The sequence below is a fragment of the Mustela nivalis genome, assembly GCF_964662115.1.
Source record: "Mustela nivalis genome assembly, chromosome: X".
Classification (NCBI taxonomy): domain Eukaryota; kingdom Metazoa; phylum Chordata; class Mammalia; order Carnivora; family Mustelidae; genus Mustela; species Mustela nivalis.
The window spans coordinates 95,362,713-95,382,765 of NC_139040.1; the positions used below are offsets into that span (position 1 = coordinate 95,362,713).

At 42.7% G+C, this 20,053-nt stretch overlaps 1 protein-coding gene across 11 annotated transcripts in view; it reads left to right on the plus strand.

Annotated features, from left to right (window-relative positions):
- Positions 1-20,053, plus strand: part of EFHC2 (EF-hand domain containing 2) — a 246,184-nt gene that overhangs the window by 83,469 nt on the left and 142,662 nt on the right. For all 11 annotated transcript variants that reach the window (XM_082718226.1, XM_082718232.1, XM_082718231.1 and 8 more), the window contains 5 exons: positions 1,162-1,385; positions 4,484-4,735; positions 7,867-7,980; positions 8,354-8,492; positions 14,925-15,090. In XM_082718226.1, the coding sequence (XP_082574352.1) occupies positions 1,162-1,385; positions 4,484-4,735; positions 7,867-7,980; positions 8,354-8,492; positions 14,925-15,090 (895 nt within the window). The remainder of the gene's footprint in view (positions 1-1,161; positions 1,386-4,483; positions 4,736-7,866; positions 7,981-8,353; positions 8,493-14,924; positions 15,091-20,053) is intronic.

Genomic DNA, 20,053 nt, shown 5'->3' on the forward strand with positions numbered 1-20,053 from the left:
TGAGATTGAAATAAATAATATCTTTAAAAAAAAAAAAGCAGGAATGCTTACTATCCATTTTAAGGCTTAGGTTTCCTACGCTTAGGGCTCCTCTCCTGTAACATACCCCACCAGGTGGGCAGGAGTTACTCAGACCTTCTTGGGTCATCCCGTGGGAATCGAGGCTCAGGAAACTGGTGTGAAACATGCTGGTGTTCTGGCTGCTATTATTGCTGTGAATTTATCTCTAACCAAGGCAATCTATGCCTTCTACCAACATCCATGAACCTGCAACAGGCTACCTTGTTAGTTTGCAAGTAGAATAAAATCTCATCTCAAACTCTAAACAGTTCTTGACAACAGGTTTCAACAGGGTTTGGGTAAGTTGGCTGGTATGGTGTGGTGTAGTTCGCATGCTCATCTGGGAGCAAACCCTTTTAGTGCCAGTGGCTAACCACCACTTGGGGACCCTGGGTTCATATTCTCAAGAGTAGAAGTGAAGGGGCACCATAGGGTTAGCAGTAAAAGATAGAATGAGATCCAGAACATTTGGCAAAAACGCTGTCTAAAACAATGAAGCCTCTGATAACCAGAGGCTTGTAGGGGTGGTTGGGGGTAGGAGGAGAAGAGGTTGATAGAGCAAAGAAGATGCCATGCAGTTTCCGAGCAGCATGAAGTTTTTCATGTTTATAGAATCTACAAATCATGGTGCTGGCACCTACCATACTGAAGCTGATAAGCTTTTTTTTTTTTTTTTTTTTTTTTGAGCCAAGAGGATGCATTTTCATGAGTACTTTGCTTTGCGGTCATAGTGCCTTGTTTATTGTGCTCACATTGAGTGCTTGTTCTGGAAGAAGACAGGATGGCAGTGTCTGGCCCATTAGGTCACCCTCTCTGTGCCCCTCTTCCTTTCCTAGTCTTTATGGCTCATTAAAGTACGTTAGTACCACTTAGGCAACTTTAATAACAAACATGCAAGACTGGTCAGTACCTATGGACCTCAGAAATCTCAGCTCCCTCAGGTACCCTCAGAGTCTGAACATAATCATGCCACCTCCAAGAACTAGCCCTTTGCCCCCTTCCCTGTTGTGGGACGGCATTCAGGGCTGTTACGGAGACGTGCTGTGACCTTTTCTGCGTTAGCCGCCTGATGAAACAGCTACGTTTGGTTCTATACCATAGGGACTTTCATCCGGCGTCATCGGATTTCACTCCCTCCTCCTGATGAAGATCAGTTTTATACTGTGCATCATTTCAATATCAACATAGACATCATCTTCTATGGCCGGACATTCAAGATTTATGACTGTGATACGTTCACAAAAAACTTTTTGAGGAAAATGGGAGTCAAATTAAACCCCCCGGGACAGTGTCCAGAAGATCCTTACATGAAGTTACGGAGAGAGGTAAGGAGTTGATGATAGATCTGTGAGCTGGTATCTTCCGAATGAGAAACCAAAAAGGAGAGTCAGTAAAGGGTATCTGCACTCCTGACGCAGATGTGAAAGAATGTTCGGGGTCATAGTCACTGGAGTTGTCCTAATCCCCTTTAGGCTGGAAGGAATTCTAGGTGTTGACCTCAGGGCAGGAGAGCCTCACTCACTGCCCCTGCCCCCACTTCTCTCCATGGAGAGTCTCCCTTCCAGACAGACAGTAGGAGTCTTCAATGAGCCACCCACATGGGACAAGCTCTAAGGCCCACTCTTACCTGGCCTGTCTTTCCCCATTTTGGTTGCCTAACCCTGGGAATATGTTTGCTTCTGTTCTACTGATTTATTGCTGCACACCTTGGGTATACCTTTTTTCTTCTTCCCCAGGACTCCCAGCTCTAGCGATAATGGCATCAGGTGTAGGAATATTCTAGCAGAACGGAGAGGGCCATGATTCTGATGTACCCTATTGTAAAAGGATGTTTGTCTTCCAAGTCTGACCCCAGTTAGTATAGGGAGGCAGGAACAGTGTTCATAGTAGTACTGTTGTCTTTCTAAAGTTGTCTTTTTTTTTTTTAATGATCCCTTGGCCCGAATTTTGTGTTGTTGTTTTTTTTGGTTTTTTTTTGTTTTTTTTGTTTTTTTCACAGAAGAATCTGAACACGCAGAAGGGCAGGTTGTCAGGTGGAAGGTCACATACCCAGCCAGTCTTCTTATGAGGATTTCAATTCAAATCTTTTGCTGCCTACCCAGAATTTTTTTATTGTCATTCTCTTTTTTTATGGAAGTATGGTTAGACAGAGTAAAATACACAGAAATGAAGCACGCAGTTGGATGAGTCTTCACAAATGCATATGCCCATGTAATCCACAGTCCAAATCGAGACACAGAATGTGTCCTTTGCCCCAGAAACTTCCCTCTTGGCTTTTTCCAATGAATCACTCTTCCCACCCAGGGAGAGATAACCACTGTTCTCACTTCTATCCCTATAGATCAGTTTAGTCTCATTCCTGTTGTTTCTTAAACTTGTAATTAATTTCCTTGCAGAAAGATAACATGAAATTTAGAATAAAATCCTCCTTTAATTCTGCTCTGAGCTCTTGTTGAAAGCTGCGTGTGGGGTCATTCATCTCTTCCCACCTCCTGGCCCCAGCAGAGTTATCCTTTAATGTTGTAGGCATGCAGCTCTCCTGAGAAATATGTATTGTTGCTCCTGGAACATTTAAGGTGAAGTTCCTTTGGAATTATACCTGTGTATATTGGCATACGAGCAGATTTATAGTTTGGGTTTATTTTTATTTTTTTCCAAATGCTCTAGATGACAGAGCCTAGATAAACATGAAGTCTCTACAATGAGAAGAGAGAACCTGAAAGAACAGGTCCATATGAATTACCACCTTTTGCATATGGCTTCGCTCGTTTGCTAACAGTTGGCATTATACAATAGTGATTATGGATGGTGATGCATTATATTAAATACAGAGAGCCCTGTGCCATTTCATAAATTTATGAAGAAAAAAAAAACTTTAGTGCCAGGAACTGAGAATAAATACCACAAACAGCCAAGAAATGTTTTAACTAATTTCCTTTCAGGTTGAGAAAATCATTTTCGCATTTACTCCCTCAGGGAGAAAGCTCTTCAATAAATATAGCAATCTGTGGAAAATTAGGAGTTTAATAAGAGGATTTTATATCGACTCTAATGCATTTACTTCTCCAGTGTTTGCTGCCTTCAAATATAAAGTTAAAATTAAACAATTTAACTTAAACTGAAAAGAGCCCCAATGGTGTATAATCAATAATGCATTTCTTAAAGGCCTTATAATGCCAAAGAAACATTTTTCAGTTAATGAAAGTAGAGGTCCCATAATTTCATTTAAATATCCAGGATAAGGAAGAAGGATAAGAGCCTCTGGAAGGCCATAATGTCTCCCCGCAATCTTGGAGTAGGTGTCTCCCTAGACTGCCCCAGACAGATACCGAGTTTTGAGAATGTACAAATATGATCACATAAGCCGATATGGGACTACTTCTCCCTTGCCACTGAGTGCTCCTTTATATAACGATTCTGTTTCGCTACAGCAGATAGAATGGGAGCATTTTGCTCCAAGACAGGGCTGAGAACATGTAAATAGAGCTCCACCAGGAAACCCGCAGAAGTGGGGATACCTGGGCTGGGGAACATTCTGTGTGGCTGGGTAAGTTCTCCATTTGCTCTGTTTCTGTTTCCATGCCCTTCCAGGTCCTTGATAGGAAAAGCTTTGAAGCAAAATAAAATTGGGACTATGTTTCTTCCCTTTTACTTTTACAAAAATCTTTGGATGAATGAGGATATACAGATATGAATTCTCAGTGAAAAGACAACAGGTTTTTTAGGGGGTTGAGATAAAATTAACATATGCTCAGACGTATAAATCTTAAGCATACAAATCAACAAGTTTTGGAAAATGTATGTTTAGTAAGTGACACAAAAATCAAGATATGGAATATTTCCATCACCCCAGAAAATTTCCTTCTCCACCTTTCTGGTCAGTCCCCTACCCAAAGAGGAAATCACCCTTCTAATTTCTGTCACCACATGTTAGTTTTGTGTGTTCTTAAGCATTTTAAGTCTTGGAGAAAAGCCAGTTTTGTTTTTGTTTTTGTTTTTGTTTTTTAAATTTTTTACTTTTTATAAACATATATTTTTATCCCCAGGGGTACAGGTCTGTGAATCGCCAGGTTTACACACTTCACAGCACTCACCAAAGCACATACCCTCCCCAATGTCCATAACCCCACCCCCCTTCTCCCAACCGAAAAGCCAGTTTTCAAAGACATCACAAAGTGTATTTTAGTGTTTCAGATTACTGTTTGATCTTAAATGCTTCCTACTACTTGATTGTCTGTTTTTAAGGTGAAAACTTGCTGTAGGTGTATCTACATGTATGTCATTAGTGTGTTGACATTTTAAAAAAAAGAAATATCCCGTCATAGTCAATGGGCAAGATATCTTTACATTCTCTGATAGCTTGCATCTCAGAAGTGGTTGCGTAGAAGTGCTATTCTTGACATTTTTTTTTTTCTGTTTTCAGACTCTAGACTGCATGGACCCCTTACGTCCCTATGAGTCCTTTGACACCCTGAAACAGTTCCTTGAATACGATAGGAAGGTGTTACGTTTTTTCTGCCTGTGGGATGACTCCGCCTCCCTGTTTGGGGACCGTAGGGAACTCATTCTGCATTACTTTCTGTCTGATGATACCATTGAAGTCAAAGAAGTGATACCACACAACTCAGGCCGGGATGCTATGTCATTGTTCCTCCAGAGAAGAAAGCTCCCTAAGGTGAGCAGCGGACACAGAACCCCTTTCCGCATTTGCCTGTGACCTCAAAGACTCTTGTCACTCCCTGTCTGGAATGTCGGGCCTAGGTATCAGTCACCATATGTTAGTACAGGTGTCTAGAAAAGCTTGATTTTGTGCTCTCTCCTAAGATACATCTGTGAAAGTACCATAGAGGATATGACAAATTGAGGTAGGAATATTTTGGGTTTAATTAAGGCAAGTAAAGGAAGAAAGTCAAATGTAAGAGAAAGCACATATTCATTACAGAGTTCATAATCAGTCTTCTGAATGTAAAAGACTCTCTAGTTAGAATTGCTCGTGGGGTGCCTGGGGGGCGCAGTCAACTGAGTGTATGACTCTTGATTTCAACTCAGGTCATAATCTTGGGGTCCTCCACTCAGTGCAGAGTCTGCTTGAGGGTCTCTCTTCTTCTACCCTCTCACCAATAAAAAAATAATTCTTAAAAAATAATTTAAAAAACAGTTGCTCATGTCCTTCGGTAGGGCACTGGCCTCTGGCCTCTATATTCTACTGAGGAAGATGCATGGTTTTGGTCCATGTTGTGAATGTACAAATACGCACATGCACACATGCACACATACATGCACACATACACACACACACACACACACACACTCCTATAAGCGTATGCACAAGAGTGACTCTTAGAAGAGTAGCCATCAGTCACCAATTAGCCATTGGCTAGCATCAGTGACAGCTTTTACATTTTGTTACCATTAAAAGAGAGTTGTGAGACTGATCTCTACACGTTCACGGCCATGTGAGAGCTAATGTAACTTGGGTGCAGCAGAAACATCACAGAGACAAAAGTCCTAGGTTAGAATTATGGGTCTCCCACTTAAAAGCTGTCTGAACTTCAAGTCACGTCACTTCTCTGAGTGTATTTCCCTATCTCTAAAATGCTGGTAACAAGGCCTCCCCCTGGAAGTAACTGTAAAAGGATAGTATAGTAAAAGACACCCACTAAGAACCTAAAAACACTATAAGGACAAATGAAAACATAAAATCCTTTTCACAGCTCTGTGTTATATTTCCTTTGTTACTTGGATAAAATATTTTTTAAAAAATATTTTTTAAATGTATTTATTTGAGAGAGAGAAAGAGAGCATATGTAAGCATGTGCTTAGGAGCGGGAAGGGCAGAGGGAGAGGGGGAAACAGGCTCCCTGCTGAGCTGGGAGCTTAACACCAGGCTCAATCCTTCCATCCAGAGATCATGACGGGAGCTGAAGGCAGATGCTTAACTGACTGAACTACCCAGGCGTCCCTGGTTAAAATAGATTTTAACTTCATTCTTATTGTGACTGAGGAGGTTACCGTGACACTTATTTCTGATGCAAACAACCTCATGGGAGGTTATCCCAGATTCTCGGAGCCCACTGCCAGAAACCATGCTGTGTTGCTTGGGCTGCAGGGAAGAGACAGGATTTGTCCCAGACGGAACTCGGGTATGCACAGCGGGCAGCCAAGAGGTACATGGGAAGCCCATTTTTAGAATGGCTCTGACTGATACACTAATTATAAGATAATAATGACACACCTGACATTTGCAGTGTGTCTTGACGTCATTTGATTCATTTATTCATTCATTCAGCAAATATTTATCAAGTGTCAACTGTGTGCCGGCTCTGAGGTTACAGTGTGAAAGAAAATGGATTAAGTCCTGATTCGTGGAACTTACCATCTCATAGGGGAGAGAGAAAATAGCAGTAGGTATTCCCTCGACACTCAAACATCCTTTGCGAAAGCAAGGAGTCAGTACTATTATCACAGCTAGATGACAAAACTGAAGTTCCCAGAAGGTAAATATCTGGCTCCAAGTCCTGTAGCTAGTAAGCGGTGAAGACAGAATGCGCTCCAAGAGCGCTGGTTTTCTCTGTTACGTGGCTTACTTGCACCCCACATCTCCTAAATTCACACATTTGAACTTGGCATTTTATGTCGCACGTATCAGGGATGATTCAGATTTCTCATCAGTATATGATTTGAGAAACTGATCACTATCAATTTGCATAAGTTAGTTAGGAGATTTCCCAAAGCTCCTGCAACTGCTGGGACCCCCCCCCCCAGTGCACGGAACCGAGGAGCATCGAGGGTCGCTCCAGGCTGCAGTTTCTGGTAAAGGCTGACTGTGCTCTGTTGTTCTTGTGCCTCGCCACGCTGCCTCTGTCTCGCCGCAAGCTAGTGCTTCCTGAGCTCAGGACTGGGCAGGATGCTAAGCTGAGTAAAGACGGCAAGGCACGGTTTCTTCCTCAGGGCATTTCGTAGTTGAGTGCAGAGAAAAGATGTCTGCCGATGAGGCATTTAGAGAACCGCAAGGACTGCTTTAACCCTGTGGTAGGTGCTGTGGAGGTGTGACTGGGGATAGGCCAGGAGCACGGGAAGGGTCAGGGGAATAATGGGTCTTGATCAGGGCCTTGAAGGATGGGTGTGGAAGTATAGAGAGACGTACATGGAGTGTGATGGCCGAGAAGAGCTGTGTTAGGGAGAGGATAGCTACATTTCTCTCTGCCCCTCTATTCTAGGTTCTTGCCTGAGACCATGCGCCCCCCCCGACCCCAGAATACAGATTAACAGGAGAAAAACCAACAAATATTTAATTACCTGCATACCTCCTGTAAGGAAAGGAAAAATGGAGTAACTCCCTGAAATGGCCAAAGCCACCATCTTAAACATCATCTCCTCTTAAAGATGGAACAGACTGCCAGGGGAAGTGGGAAGGAGACCAGTTATAGGGGGTCACGGAGAATAGCACAGTAAACAAGAGGAAGGTTGTTACGTAGATTTATATTGTCTTTTCCATTAATCAGAGGTTTTAGAGAGTACAAGTCTTCTTTCTTTTCTTGGTACACAGAGGGAGATACTCTTACAAATGGAGATTTCTTTATAGATGTACATTTTTTTATACAGAAGGATAATTGGTACTCAGCTTTTCCTGTGCCTGCCGTTTCTTAAAAATAACCGGCTCAAAATAATTAATACACCCAAAAGACATATTTTGGAGTGTTTGCGCCCTTTCACATACAATGCGTATTTCCCATTTGAGCCCCTCACCCTTCCCGGCTCTGTGTTCAGTAGGCCATCCAACACACTTTGCATTCTGTCTTCTAGTACGGCCCACCTGGAGTCTATCAGCCAGGCCAAATAACAGATCGAACAGTTCTTAATGTGTACAGTGGCTTGGGAGAGAACCGAGTCAAAGGCTACCTGTTGGATAAATACAAGGTAAGGAGCCTCACATTTTGTTGCTCTTTCCAGTGTGGCTCTCCTGGAACCTGACATGTGCAGGGAGTCACATATTGTCTTGGGGGATTGACTGTGAATGAAGTTAATGACTATATAAATGCATATGCAACGCATCGCTGTCTGTCCACACCGAACATGCTTAAATGCGTGTATAAAGAGTTTCCAAGGGTTAACACCGACTGCTTGTTTTGGCTTGGTTTTTAAAATCCTGTTGTAAATGATACAATTGAGGGGTGGGTTTTTGTTTTGTTTTGGTTTGGTTTGGTTTTGCAATTATGTTTCTTTCTGGACTGGATGCCTGCCTCTTTGGAGGGTCTGTGGTGCCCACACTTTGTTCCTTTGTTTTTATTAGCTAGGAAAAGTAGATCAAGAGTTTTACAAAGATGATGACCTGTTCATAGGAGCCACCATCAACGTGTGGGGAAGGAAAGTGCTGCTTTGTGACTGTGATGAATTCACGAAGACTTATTATAAGACAAAATATGGAATTGGTAAGCGAAACGTATGTCCATTAGAAAATACATTTTAAAACTTGGAATCTTTGTCCCCTACATAAGATTTTACTTTTAGGTTTCAAAGTCTAAGCTCATAATTGCTACCATTTATGGAGCATTTGCTCTCTGTTGGGCATTCGTTGGCTTCCTTATTCCTAACAATGATTCTAGGCTCATGACCTCCATTTTTGAGGTAAAGAAACTGAGGCTTAGAAGGGGCTCACTTGTCGGAGGTTGTGCAGTGAGTGAGGGGTGAGCTGAGATTTGAACTTGCCTGCCTGCTGCCAGAGGCTTCGGTTTTCCTTTATAGCCAGCCCCCTGCCTTACTGTAATATGGGGTCAGTGTTTTCTGGTCGAGCAACTGAAAAGGCTTTTCTTTTCACTGAATTCTTGCTTACTACAAAGGTTATACTGCTTCTTGAGTTTTCTGGGGAATTCTCTTATGTCAGTTTGCTCTACCTTTGCTGGTGAAGCCTGGCTATGTTTCCAGCTTTCTCTCTTCTTGGGTATCCGTTCTATTCAGATGAGTTCAGTTCAGAATGAAGACATGTGATTTATTAAGAACCTACTAGGCACAGGTTATTGTAGTAGGACTTAGGAGCTACAGAGTTAAAGGGTTTCTTGGGCTGGAAGGAGAGTGGAAACCTATAGCACATTGGATTGTGTTATGAGAATGACAGAAGCAGGCAGAGGATCTGATACGAGACCTGAAAAACAAACCCCTCATTTGTGAAACCTGCCAGCCAGCTCTGCCCTCTTCCTGGGCCCTGTTCCAGGTACCTGCTGGCGCTAGGCTAAGTGGGGGTGGCGAGAGTTGCTGACCTCCCAGGCTGGGGTCTGGCTGGGGTAGGAGTGCTTACTCCTGCCTGCCTCTCCAAACCTTGGTGTGTTCTTGTGAGCACACTTCCCTGAGGGATGAGATGGAGGCCAGAAGCAACCACAGCTTTCTAGAAGACAAGGTGCTTTTTCTCTAGAATGAGACGAGCACCTCACAGGCCTTGGTGTTCCATTGTGGAGTATTCCTGGCCTCTTGGGAATCTCTTTCTTTCTTTCTCTTTAAAGATTTTATTTATTTATTTATTTAGGGAGAGCTGGGTGGGGGGAAAAGGCAGACAGAGAGGGAGAGGGAATCTCAAGCAGGCTTCACACTCAGTGCAGAGCCCGATGTGGGGCTCAGTCCCAAGACCCTGAGATCACGACCTGAGCCGAAACCAAGAGTTAGATACTTAAGCAATAGCCACCAGGCACCCTTCCTCCTGGGAATTCATATCTCGTGGGAGAAGGCACGTACCACACACAAAGCGTTGGAACAAAAAAGGACGTTGAATTTCACTCTTCAGTACATTAAGGGAATTTGTTCCACTGCAGCTGCAATGCCCGATTAGGCAAAATGTGTGGGCCCTATGGGGCCAAATTGGTGGGGTCTCCCAACATTCTTCCTCATCTGTGGACACCGTTGGGCATATTGGTTTTTGGGGACTGTGAGCAAGAGGCATCAAGGAAAGTGCATATGGTGGCTATTATAGGAAGTGGCTAGTGGCCCGTAGGTCTTTGTATAGGAGAATTTGGTTTTTGTTGTTGTTTTTTTTTAAGATTTTATTTATTTATTTGACAGAAATCAAAAGTAGGCAGAGAGGCAGGTAGAGAGAGAGAGGGGGAAGCAGGCTCCCTGCTGAGCAGAGAGCCCAATGCAGGGCTCAATTCCAGGACCCTGAGAGCATGACCTGAACCAAAGGCAGAGGCTTAACCGACTGAGCCACCCAGGTGCCCCAGAGATTTGTTTTCTTATAAATGTCGGTGCCTATTTAAAGCCAATAAATCTTCAGTGTTGGCTACTTAAAATTTGAAATATATATATATAAAAGATGAGTTAACCCAAAACACTGACTTCTGTCCCACTGAATGATTATCTTTGTGTAAAGGATGGGGCAAAGTTTCCAAACCATCCTAGGATCCCTTCAACCTAGAGTCCAACATCTGGTTGGTGTTTGTCTGTCAGCTTAATTTTGAGACTCCGAAGGTGGCATTTGGTAAAATGGGCATGGTGCTGGTGAGATATGGGACACTTAGTTTCTTAACATGTTGGCAGGGAACTTGCCGAGGCAGAGTGAATTCACTGGTGTACTCTGTATGTTTGGCAAATGGATCTGCTTCAGTTGACCCATGGTCCGTTTCCGTGGAGCCCTAGCACTTAATTTCTTTCTGCTCACTTCTTTTGTTCACTCTATAGGATTATGTATTATGTAAAAAAAAAAAACAGTTAGTGCCTTTAAAGCTAATATAACACGAGCATTATGCGTTTAAACAGAAAATTATGCAAATGCAAAATTATGATGCATTTTATAGTCACGCTGACTTTTTATATTTCTCATAACATATGTTAAAATATCCCATTTAACAGACACTATTATTACACAACATTTCTTGAGTAACAACAGTGTACTTAATGTAAGTAATGACTAGAAATTATATCCACGATGCAGCGGGGGTGGGGGTGGGTGGGTTGTGAATCCGTGTTCTCTGATAATCTTTACATTGCCTTTTCTGACTTTTTGGTAAGGTTAAATTAAGATGCTTCATGTTACTTGGATACCATTACTTCTGACATTTTCATTTGGTTGATAATTCATTCTGCTTCTCCAAATTCGTAAGACCAAATTCTATACACTGTACTTCGGTATTTTGGGAGCTCAGACCTGAACAAGGTCCTGCCCATACCTGAGGTCACCTTTCCTTCCATGTTAATAACTGTGGTCGGTAGAATGCGTAGTGTCTCCGCTCTGCAGCCCCACAGGAAGGAGCTGGCAAGTGCTTACCACACAACCAGGGACCTCCTAAGAGGAAGCCAGAGGGGACATTTGTAAATGCAGCCTCAGGTGCTTTTTTCCAAGAGCTATTTGTACCCTGGTGTAAAACCCAATTTGCCTCCTAAAAAGAGAAAATTCTTCTGTGCATTTAAGGATTCTAAGGAGAAAGCAATTCTGTCGACTTCTTGCACAAAACAATCCAGTGTGACTACCCCACCAGGCAGCTCGGCCATCCCGCCAGCCCTGGCTCACCTGCTGGGCAGTAGTATGTCGCTCCCTCATTATTTCGTGTGGATGAACACAGACTGGCAGATGGAGGCCTGTTGGACTTTCCTGTAGCATAAAGGTTAGAAGAGGCTCCAGGGGCTCCAGCATGTGTTTCTTTCACTGAAGGAACAGGGACTTGAATAGAAACAGCTCTTACCTAGAATTTCCTGCCTTGGGTTATTTCTTTGCTATAGGAGGACTTGCTGGTCATCCATTCTTAGGAGCTGGGGCAACCAACAAGTAAAAGACCAGCCGTTCCCCATTACTCTTGAATATTTCCGAGTCTGTACTGACATGAAGGATGAGCATAGTTGTTAAAGCATCTTTAATTTTGCAGTATTACTTCTGGACTGTTGATCAACTCTGAACTCCTGGTGCAGGAAGCAGTGGGACATCCAAGATGGGAATTTAATAGTCATATGAGCAGATGAGCCATCCCAGGCTACAACAATGGAGTAGACTTTGCTTCTGGTTGCACGATATGACCTTAATGGGTGGAACAGTTTTATCCCTTTGTCTTCCCCTGTGAAGTACAGTGGATTGAGGAATCGATGGTCCCTAAGGATTTTCTAGCTACAGCTCAAAAGTATGCGATTCACTAATGATTTGACCCAGAAATGAACATCCCACCCAAATTATTTGACCTGGGTATTGTACAAGCACAGGGGGATTTGCTTGTTCATGAAGCTCGAGCTTTAGGGTTCTTCCTTTGCAGGAGCCCCAGTTCAAGGCCGTGGACCTGACTTTGTCTTCATATTTGGCGTTCTTTGTATTGAAGAGCTTCTCCCAAATTATGTAAGCTTCAGGCCTGTCCATATGCGGGTTACTAGAACATACAAGATGAACTTTGAGGTGATCGAAGGCTTTTTCCAGCGTAGTTTCCAACTGAGATGGCAAATAGTGGTTCACTGTAAAGTGTCATTAAGATTCATTTGAGAAACATATCACCTTTCTGCAAATTTGTTGGAATCTAGCTAATCATGGCTAGACATTCAGTATATATGTTTGTGCGAGTCACTTGGAATTAGAGGAATCAGACCGTTGGAAAGCCAGATGTGTCCCAGGGTTCAGGAGAGGGCCGTTGAAGAAGATATTTGGGAAGATGCTATGTACAAAAACGTCATTTTTCATGTATCCAATAAATAGATTTTAATACCTGAAACATGCAGGATGCTAGGATGTTGGAACACCAAAGACATGAAGCATATTCAGGGACAAGTCCCAAGCCTTGTGAAGGTACACAATTACCCAGAGACAGGAGCCCTTGGATCAGAGTATCCAGAAAGATGTACGCGGGACAAAAAGTCAGGCAGGGTGGAGTGGAATCGTCCTTGGTGTTTATACACTAGATGGCACTGTGGGTGCAGAGGAAAGCTCTAACTTGGTTCTTTTGTTACTTAAATCTGTGGCAAAAATTATGTAGTTGAGAAAACAAGGCTGTTATAAAACCTGTAATTTGGGGGGGAGGTATAGAATGCATTCTTAATTACTTTGTGATTCAGTACGCATCCTCTTTCGGTTACACTGTTCAGATTAGTATGGAGAGTTGTCCGTATGGATGTGTCCCCTGTTAGGAGAAGCAGATCATGCCCCAGTTTTCTAATAATCACATTGAGCTTTTTCCCTGCAAGCCTCTGGTCCTTTCCCTGAAATGACGGTACCACTCAGCGGCATATTTGATTTCATGGTTAGCAACAATAGGGTCTACTGCAGTTCTGCCTAATTCCAAGATCTGAACTTTCTTCTTTATCACCCAGATTTTAATTGCCACAAAAATAGCAATAGGAGAGGCTCGCTGTCACTTCTGTACTGGCTGCCTGGCTGCTGGCTCTCAGTGAGCCAGCGAGAAAGCTCTGATGGCGTTCTCTCTGTCAGTGTGTCTTCTGTGAACAGTTTCTGTTAGGATAGAACAGCACTCTTTTGGGGATCATGCTTGAGGGGATTTCACACAAAGCTGAGGAATAAGGAAGTCTAAGGAAATGTGAAAGTTGAAAATGTCTTCAAATCAGAGTTAGAAATGGCTGCAGACACTTAGCCTTTTGATCCATCTGTTTAAAAAAAAAATCCCTCAATTTTAAGAGTTAGGTTGTGTTGAATGACACATTGATGCACATTTTCAGCGACAGAGGTGTGCTCTAAATCTGTACTCTTGCCTCTGCTAGGACTTTGACAGTGGAAAAGGAAATCATTGCTTATATGGAACTCCTCTGAGTCCCAAATGGCACTATCTATGGGATATGAGAGCTTGGGGAAAGAGTAGAAGTTAGATTGCATGAGTTGTTTTCTTGTTGTGTTTTGCTTTTGGAAAGATCCTGGCATTTTCTTTGCCCTTTGTGGTGGGACAAATACAAGTAAGTGACTTGGAGCTCTCAGTTCAACCCTCTCTTCCCTCTGGAGAGCACACTTGCTTCTCAGACATTCTACAGCTTCACAAACGAGGGCCTGAAAGCTGCCAGGGTGTTATAGATATGTCTGAAGCTCTCTGTCCATCTCTCCTTCCTCACAGATGAAAAGTACAGAAAGACAATCAGTGGTAGTTCCGTGTAACAACCCCTGTGAGCGAGTAAGCAGGGGTTAGCTTTAAAGTTTTGTGTATTTGTTTGTTCTCAGTTTTATTTGTGTGTGTTTATGTTTTTTATTTTGTTTTATTTTATTTTGTTTTTGTTTTTGCTTCATCACATTTTAGTCTTTTCTTAGAAGAAAAGACTTGGTAGTCTTTTCATTGTAGTCTTTTCTTGGGCAGTCACAAGCACAACCCGGAGCGGTGGCTGGTGAGCAGTTTTGGTTTTGTTTTGTCACTAGATGGGGAAGTGCCATGGCCTGGGGTTGAGTTGGAGGAAAGAGAGAGGCCTGAAAAAGTTGGAAGCAGAAGGAGAGGACAGTACCTGGGGAAGGCAGAGGCAAAACAGGAGTCAGTCCTGTTTGGAAAGGAGTCTGAAGAGTGAGTGTTGACTGGGCAGGAGGGGCCTAAGCTGCAGGTTAAAACAGGGGATGGGTGGCAAAAAGTTCCAAGTTTGAATTTTCATATCACTGGAACAATCAGGGAAGAATGAAAAATAGTCAGACATGGGGGTGTGATGATAAAAGATAAATGTTTACTTATTTGACATAGACAGTTTTTTTTTTCTTTTCTTTCTTTCGAACCAATGGCGATTATTGAGTGAGTTCTGTGGTTTTTGTAAACACAAATGAAACCTACCCTCCCAGGATTTTGCTGTGTTTTGTTTGAAAGAGTTTAAAATAGTCCACAAAGATCTCCATGTCCATCTTGAAAACATAATAAACCTTTCAAAACAGCCACAATCAGGGCAAAAAAAAAAATATTGATGTTTCGTTCGCCTTTGTTTTGTTATAGAGAACTTCACCTCGATTCTGTGCAAGGCTCCACCTCCTCCAAAAATAGAAAGGAAATTTCCACCTTATACCGGCTTTGGTTCTGAAGAGGATTCTCTACGCTCCTGCATAGGCCTCAGGCCCACACCTCATCAGAAGAACTTCAGGAAGTTTGTGGAAAAAGACAGGTGCTTGAGGGAACCATGACTTTATTCTGATCTTTCCCAAATGTGTTCAGGGTTTATACCATAGTCCTCAGGGCGGAACATAAGACACTCAGCTCGTGTAATTAAGAGTTCAGGAACATCCCATTATAGCTTTTTAATGACACTGATTAACATGCAAATATTAAGAGGTTCTTCGTTGAGTGGTTATTTTATTTTTTCCCAGTTTTATTGAAGTATACTTGACATGTAATATTGTATAATTTTTTAAAAGATTTTATTTATTTATTTATCAGAGAGAGAGTGTGCGCATGCACACAAGCAGGGGGAGGGGCAGGCAGAGGGGGAGACACAGGCTTCCTGCTGAACAAGGAACCCGAAGTGGGACTTGTTCCCAGAACCCTGGGGTTATGACCTGAGCCAAAGGCAGACGCTTAACCGACTGAGCCACCCAGGCGCCCCAACATTATATAATTTAAAGGTGTGCAACATAATGATTGGATATGTATACATTTTGTAAAAATGATCACCACTGGAAGATTAGTTCATGTAAGTCATCTCCCATAGTTACGTTTTTTTTTTTTTCCTGTGATGAGAACTTTTAAGATCTGGTCCCTCAGTAACTTTTCAATGTACAATAGAGTATTGTTAACTGCATACACCCTGTTGTACATTATTACATCCCTAGGACTTACTGATCTTATGACTGGAATTTTGTACCTTTTGATCCCCTCTACCCGTTTTACCCACCCTCTACCACCCGAGCTCTGGCAACCACCAGTCTGATCTGTTTCTGTGTGTTTGGTTTTGAGATTCCACACGTAAGTGAGATCAGACAGTATTTGTCTTTCTCTGACTTATTTCACTGAGCATAATGCCCTCGCGGTCCATCCATGTTGTTGCAAATGGCGGGATTTCCTCCTTTTGTATAGTTGGATAATATTCCAGTGCGTGTATATACACTTGTATCCATCCGTCTATTGCTGGACACTTTGGTTGCTTCTATGTCTTGGCTGTTGTGCATAACGCAGTAAGCCCGAGGGTGTGGGTATCCTTTCGAGTTAGTGATTTCATTTTCTCTGAATATATATCCAGAAGTGGAATGGCTGGATCATATGGTGGTTTTAATTTTTTGAGGAACCTCCATAGCGTTTCCCAGAGTGGCTGCCCCACTTCACGTTTCCACCAATAGTGCATGAAGGTTCCCTTTTCTCTACCACCAAGTGGTTATTTTCTTTTATTATTTTTTATTTTTATTTTCTGAAACTATAGAACACTCCATGAATTTGCTTGTCATCCTAATGACGCAGCAGCCATGCTAATCCCTGTATTGTTCCAACTTTAGTATAAGTGCTGCCAAAGTGCGCACTTGAGTGATTATTTTAATGAGTCAGCTAGAAGCCCCTAAAGTTATATTACCCCCAATTTATGTTGCCTTTCCTTACATATATCTCCTCAAGATGGTCCCTTGGAAGTGGTATAGAGTAAGGGTCAGCAAATTTTGTCCTGGAAGAGTCAGATACTAAATGTTTTTGGCTTTGAAGGCCATAGGGCCTCTGTTAGAACCATCCAGTTCTGTCACCATAATGTGAAAGCATCTGTAGAGTCCAAAAACAAAAGGTGTGACTGGTTCCAATAAAACTCTGTGTATGGACACTGACATTGGATTTCATATAATTTTTGCATATCACACAATAATATCTTCTTGATGTTTTCACCCATTGAAAAACGTGAAAACCATTCTTAGCTTACAGCCCACGCAAAACCGGGTGGCTGGCCATATTTGATCCACATGCTGTAGTTTGCCTACCCTTGGTCTCAAGGCTTTAGTGACTCTGAAGTATATTCAGACTTTTATTCGACAACTGATGTTGTTTTCCTTTGAGAAGTTTGGCTGAGTTTAGTAACTGTAGATTGCTCCCATGGCCAAATATAATTTCAAAAGATGGACTTTCAAAACTTTTCCTAATATATACAAAGAAAAATCTCCCACTCCATCATGTATGTAGAATGTGGGCACTGCCCATGGCCACTTTTTCACTTCTTCAGGGAGATGAGGCCCCAGAGAAAGAAGTCGGGGGAAAAAATGGCGGGAAAATGTTGCATAGTTTTGAATAGGATGTGGGCTAACCATTGAAGTCCTGCATGAGGAGAGTAGTGAGTCAGGAGAACCGGTAGAGGAAAATGATAAAGGAACATGCAGTAAGACCAGGAGAAGGAGATGAAAAAGATAGCATCCTGAATTTGATATAAAATTTAATGGGATCAGATGCAATTGTAGAACCATTTTGACATAGAGAAAATAATCGTTTTGCATGCTTGTAAAAATGACAAAAATACATGAAGAATTGTATAGAATGTCAAAAAGGTGGTCTTCCCCATGACATGATGGCCTTTGCAAACTTTAAAGAAATAATCTTTGGGGCACCTGGCTGGCTCAGCCAGTGGAACCTGTGACTCTTAATCTCAGGGTTGTAGGTTTGAGTTCCATGCTGGGTGTAGAGATAACGTAAAAATAAAATCTTTTTTTAAAAAGCCAATCCTTGGGACACCTGGGTGGCTCAGTGGGTTAAGCCGCTGCCTTCGGCTCAGGTCATGGTCCTGGGGTCATGGGATCGAGTCCCGCATCGGGCTCCTTGCTCGGCAGGGAACCTGCTTCTCTCGCTGCCTCTGCTTGCTTCTCTGCCTACTTGTGTGTACTCGCTTGCGTGCTCTCTCTCTCTGGCAAATAAATAAAATCTTTAAAAAAAATAAAAATAAAAAGCCAATCCTTTATTTTGAAGTACTTTAGGGTTCTGTTTTTTTTTTTTTTTTATAAGTGCTAGAATAGATGCTACTCAAAGTGTGGTCCCCACACTGGTTAGAAACACTAATTCTTTTGTCTCATCCTAGACCTACTAAGGCAGAAACTCCGGGGGGTGGTAGGACCCCTTACTGTGTTTTAACCAGCCTTCCAGGGGGTTCTGATATGCACCAGACTTTGAGAACCACTGCTTTCAATCGCATCAGGGGGATACCAACTCATACGCCATCCTCCTTATGGATAACAGAGTTTACCGTGAGGTTTCAGGGCAGGACTTCTGATGGATACTTTTCACTAACTGATGTTTTTTAGGGCAGCCACCCGAAGGAGGCGGGCAAGAAGAATGTCCCTATTGTAAAAGGAGAGGAAATTTTTCTTATAAGTAAACAAGATGAAATATGATCTAGGGTGTTGCTTCTGGAACCCGGGGGGTGGGGGGGTGGGGGGAACAGCTCCTTGTGGGTAGCTGCCTTAGTCTCTCTCTTTCTGTCTACACCACATCAACTTGCCCACAGAGCACGGACCGTAGACAGCATTCCACATTCTCGTCCTGCTGTCAGGGCTGGATGATGGTGGCACAGGCACAAATGTGTCTAATTTTGTTTCTTTCTGTCCACTGCTCGCTCTGAGCCAGGAATACACTTCCCTCAAGCTCCTCCCACACAGTGACCTTGTTTCCATAGTAACTGGCACATTCAGCTGGAGACTTACACATGAGTTTGAATAACTCAAGGTTTTAAAACTGAGAACCTAGGGAAGACGGTCCCACAAAGTACGCAAAAGACAGTTTCTTCATGCAAATAAAGTGGGAATTGAGATGTGTAGTTGTGTGTGACGTGTGTCGATTATATGTATGTTGCTGTTAGAAATCTCCTGGGTGCTAATCATTGTATGAGGTTACTGGTGATCTACTTTGATTTGCTGGAGGAGGAAATAGTTCCAAATTAGAGCATATGAGGTTTTTGATGGAATGAAGGCCTTTTATTTTCTGGGTAAAAATTCACTGTGGTGGCCCGCTGGGCAGATTGTCTAGTCTGATTTGGGAGAACCAGAATAGTATTTTTCTCCTTGCACTGGTGGAATTAGTTACTTTGTTCTCTGTGTGCCCATAACACTCTGCTGGTCATACCTCTTGTAGTTGTAATAATAATATTAATAATATTACTACTGCTGATAAGCAATTTGTGATTATGGTATGCTAAGTACTTTATAATACTTGATCTTATGTATTCCTCAAAACAACCTCATGAAATAAATAACATTATCGTACCCATTCTTCACACGTGGGAACTGAGGGTCAGAGATTTTATGCCATTTGCCCAGGCTCTCCAAGCTCATTTGTAGTTGAGCTGAGATTTGAAACCAGAGAAGTCTGACTCCTGGAGTCCATCTTTCTTTCCCCAGAGCCTGTACGATTCGCAGTGTGTGGCAATTACTTCTTCATGGAATCGTGGTGTCCCCCCTAGATCAAGAGGTCCTTCAGGGCAGGGACTGGCTTTACTGCTTCCCTCAGAGTGAGAACAGCACTGGCTGCATGCTTGGGGCTCATTAAATATTTTGTCCCAGAAGGGAAGGAAGGGGTAAATAGCCATGGAGCATCTCTGACTTGCTTCAGGTGTTGTCCACCTGCTGTCTCCATTCGTCATGCTGATTCCTGTTAAGAAGTTATTTTCTCATCATTAAGTAAGCCTTCATGTCTCTTCCAACCCCAAGAGTACAGCTCTCGCTGTTTTTGAGGTTTTCAGTGGGTACGTAGCCCTGAGCAATCCATTCATTTTCCTGGTCCATATACACTCACAGGGCACCTGCCTGTGTGCCAAGCCCTGATCTAGGGGCTTGGGATTCATCATTGAACAGAACAGACGTGCAGCCCTACTCTCCTAGAACTTACAGTCTAGCCAGGGGAGGCAGACAGCGCACACCACGACTAACAGAGAAGGGCATTCTAGAAGTATGGAGAAGGTGTTAAGTACCATGGACGAAGTCAAGCAGGTAATAAGTTGCTATGAGAAGAATAAAGAGGAACTGGCAGGGTGAGGCTGAGGCGTACCCCTGGTTGCATTTTTAAAAAAGAGCATGGTCTGGATGGGCTTTACAAAAGGGAAGAAATATGTTCCGGGCTGAAGGAACAGTTGGAGTAAGGGCCCTGAGCAAGGAGCAGGTTGACATAGATGAAAGATGAGA